The sequence below is a fragment of the Solea senegalensis genome, unplaced genomic scaffold, assembly GCF_019176455.1.
Source record: "Solea senegalensis isolate Sse05_10M unplaced genomic scaffold, IFAPA_SoseM_1 scf7180000013787, whole genome shotgun sequence".
Classification (NCBI taxonomy): Eukaryota; Metazoa; Chordata; class Actinopteri; order Pleuronectiformes; family Soleidae; genus Solea; species Solea senegalensis.
Window position 1 is genome coordinate 19,964 of NW_025320892.1, and position 2,975 is coordinate 22,938.

General features: G+C 44.2%; 1 protein-coding gene across 1 annotated transcript; it reads left to right on the forward strand.

Moving 5' to 3' along the window:
- The first annotated feature begins 215 nt into the window (after nt 1–215).
- LOC122760595 (tubulin alpha chain-like) lies at nt 216–2,794 on the forward strand. Its single transcript, XM_044015711.1, has 4 exons — nt 216–329; nt 1,079–1,301; nt 1,404–1,552; nt 1,670–2,794. The coding sequence occupies exons 1-4, from the start codon at nt 327–329 to the stop codon at nt 2,648–2,650; spliced, it is 1,356 nt and encodes a 451-aa protein (XP_043871646.1). The 5' UTR covers nt 216–326; the 3' UTR covers nt 2,651–2,794.
- Nucleotides 2,795–2,975: the final 181 nt, after the last annotated feature.

A 2,975-nucleotide genomic window follows, 5' to 3' on the forward strand; every position in this document is an offset into this window, starting at 1 on the left:
TATGAGACAAGGTTTCAGGTGGACTTAGCCAATAGAACTATACGGAGACAGTGAAATAGTGAGTAGAAAACATCTTAGAAGAAGTAGCATGAGCCTGGAAAAAGCATTTTAAATTGTGTTCCGTTCATCCACTTCGTTAGACGGCGCTGTCGCAAAAAAGAAGCGTTGTTTAAAAAAGGGAGGGTCCATTGTGCTTGGTTCTTTTTTTTCTCTCAAATCGCCGGGAGGAGCTACGCACTGCAGTAAAGGAGCCGCAGATACAGCACATCAACCTGCACCCTTATTTAGACTTGTCACATTACATCACATAATACCGACAAGCAAAAATGGTGAGTATAAAATCATATTAAATGTCTAATGTGTTATTCATCTGTTGTGTTAATGTTAAATTCGTATTAAACGTGAATGGTAGAGAAAAAAGCTCTTTCTATTATAAATTGATGTACATTGGATTGCACCACTACTTGAAATTCATAACCAAGGCACAATTACAGACGACTACAAATATAATGGAGGTTGCAGAGCGTTTCCTTTTAAATTCAGTCGAATATATTTATACATTACCAACAGTTAATCCTTTCCTCTCACACGACTCTCCTAAATCAGATTAAATCAAACGTTTTACAATTGGTTTCTCGCCATCTTGCCGCCATTTTGTTGATTTTCTGAGCCTTTATACATATTAAAAAACAGATATAAGAAAAAGATGCAGCAGTGTTGTGTTAAAGATCACATTGCAGTTATGCATTTCATTTTTTTCTTTTTGTGTCCCATTAATCTAAGCCAAGCATAATATTTATGTCTGCCATATATAAGGAAAAAGAAAGAAAACATGACTGGAAAATGTGATGGGACATAAACTCAGTGAAGAATCTTAATGCGTCTTTTTCAAGAGACAGCACAAAGCAACATGTCTGACCTAGATAATCCTCTCTCTGCAGTAATTCTATGTACTGGAGGAAACAATTCATGGTTGTTGTCTTGGGTTTGCATTTGTATTCATCATTTTAATTAGGAATGGTGTGGAAATCTTGTTTCTAATGCATCTTAATCCAAATGATGTTTCTCTTCACCCTAGCGTGAGTGCATCTCCATCCACGTTGGTCAGGCTGGTGTCCAGATCGGCAATGCCTGCTGGGAGCTTTACTGTCTGGAGCATGGAATCCAGCCTGATGGACAGATGCCCAGTGACAAAACCATTGGGGGAGGAGACGACTCCTTCAACACCTTCTTCAGTGAGACTGGAGCTGGAAAGCACGTCCCCAGAGCCGTTTTTGTCGACCTGGAGCCCACTGTCATCGGTAAGTGTCATAGCTTTTCTCTAAACATTAATTAAGGCACAATTATGAATGTAGTTTATGTACAATGGTAATTATAATGTAATAAGTAATATTTTTCTTTAGATGAGGTGCGCACTGGGACCTACCGTCAGCTGTTCCACCCTGAGCAGCTGATCACTGGGAAGGAAGATGCGGCCAACAACTACGCCCGTGGACACTACACTATTGGCAAGGAGATCATTGACCTGGTGCTGGACAGGATCCGCAAACTGGTGGGTAATTTAGTGCTGGACCGAGTTTCTTAATTTTTTTATAACGAAAAGTCAAAGTATTTTACATCGTACTATTGTTTCACATGTTTTAATCACTGTCTCCCTCTCTGTCCTCAGGCTGACCAGTGCACTGGTCTGCAGGGCTTCCTGGTTTTCCACAGCTTTGGAGGTGGCACCGGCTCTGGCTTCACCTCCCTGCTGATGGAGCGTCTGTCTGTCGATTATGGCAAGAAGTCCAAGCTGGAGTTCTCCATCTACCCAGCTCCTCAGGTGTCCACTGCAGTGGTGGAGCCCTACAACTCCATCCTGCCCACCCACACCACCCTGGAGCACTCTGACTGTGCTTTCATGGTGGATAATGAGGCCATCTATGATATCTGCCGCAGGAACCTCGACATCGAGCGTCCTACATACACAAACCTGAACAGGTTGATCAGTCAGATTGTGTCCTCCATCACCGCCTCCCTCCGTTTCGATGGTGCCCTCAATGTTGATCTGACCGAGTTCCAGACCAATCTGGTGCCATATCCCCGTATCCACTTCCCTCTGGCCACCTACGCCCCTGTCATCTCTGCTGAGAAGGCGTACCATGAGCAGCTCTCGGTGTCTGAGATCACAAATGCCTGCTTCGAACCAGCCAATCAGATGGTGAAATGTGACCCTCGTCATGGCAAGTACATGGCCTGTTGTCTCTTGTATCGTGGTGACGTGGTGCCCAAAGATGTCAACGCTGCCATCGCCACCATCAAGACCAAGCGCTCCATCCAGTTTGTGGACTGGTGTCCCACTGGTTTCAAGGTCGGCATCAACTACCAGCCACCCACTGTGGTTCCTGGAGGAGACCTGGCCAAGGTCCAGAGAGCTGTGTGCATGCTGAGCAACACCACTGCTATCGCTGAGGCCTGGGCTCGGCTCGACCACAAGTTTGACCTGATGTATGCCAAGCGCGCCTTTGTTCACTGGTATGTAGGTGAGGGTATGGAGGAGGGAGAGTTCTCTGAAGCCAGAGAGGACATGGCAGCGCTCGAGAAAGATTATGAGGAGGTGGGAGTCGACTCCATTGAGGGTGAGGGAGAGGAGGAAGGAGAGGAGTTTTAAAGGAAACACAAGGGAGAGCGTTAAATTCCACAAATGAAAAATTGATAACTGGTATTCGACTTTTGCCAGTTTGATCATGTTTAGAGCAAAGTCTTTTAAATGCCTGTTTGGCTCTGATCTGAATAAAGTTCACTGCAAAATGAATCTGTGTGTTATTTATTATTTTTGACTACATTTGTTTGGGTGGACGCTGACATGAACCATTAGTTGCAGGTGGTAATGTCATGATCTTGAAACAATAAAATCCATCGGCTGTAGACAGGTTTTGAGAAACACTTTTACATTATTTAAACTGCACAACATTTGCACTTAAATTTGGGTTATC

Excerpts from the sequence above, each read along its gene's own strand:
- LOC122760595 (XM_044015711.1), top strand. Across the intron at positions 1,302-1,403 it reads CCTGGAGCCCACTGTCATCG|ATGAGGTGCGCACTGGGACC; the intron begins GTAAGTGTCATA and ends ATTTTTCTTTAG. Across the intron at positions 1,553-1,669 it reads TGGACAGGATCCGCAAACTG|GCTGACCAGTGCACTGGTCT; the intron begins GTGGGTAATTTA and ends CTCTGTCCTCAG.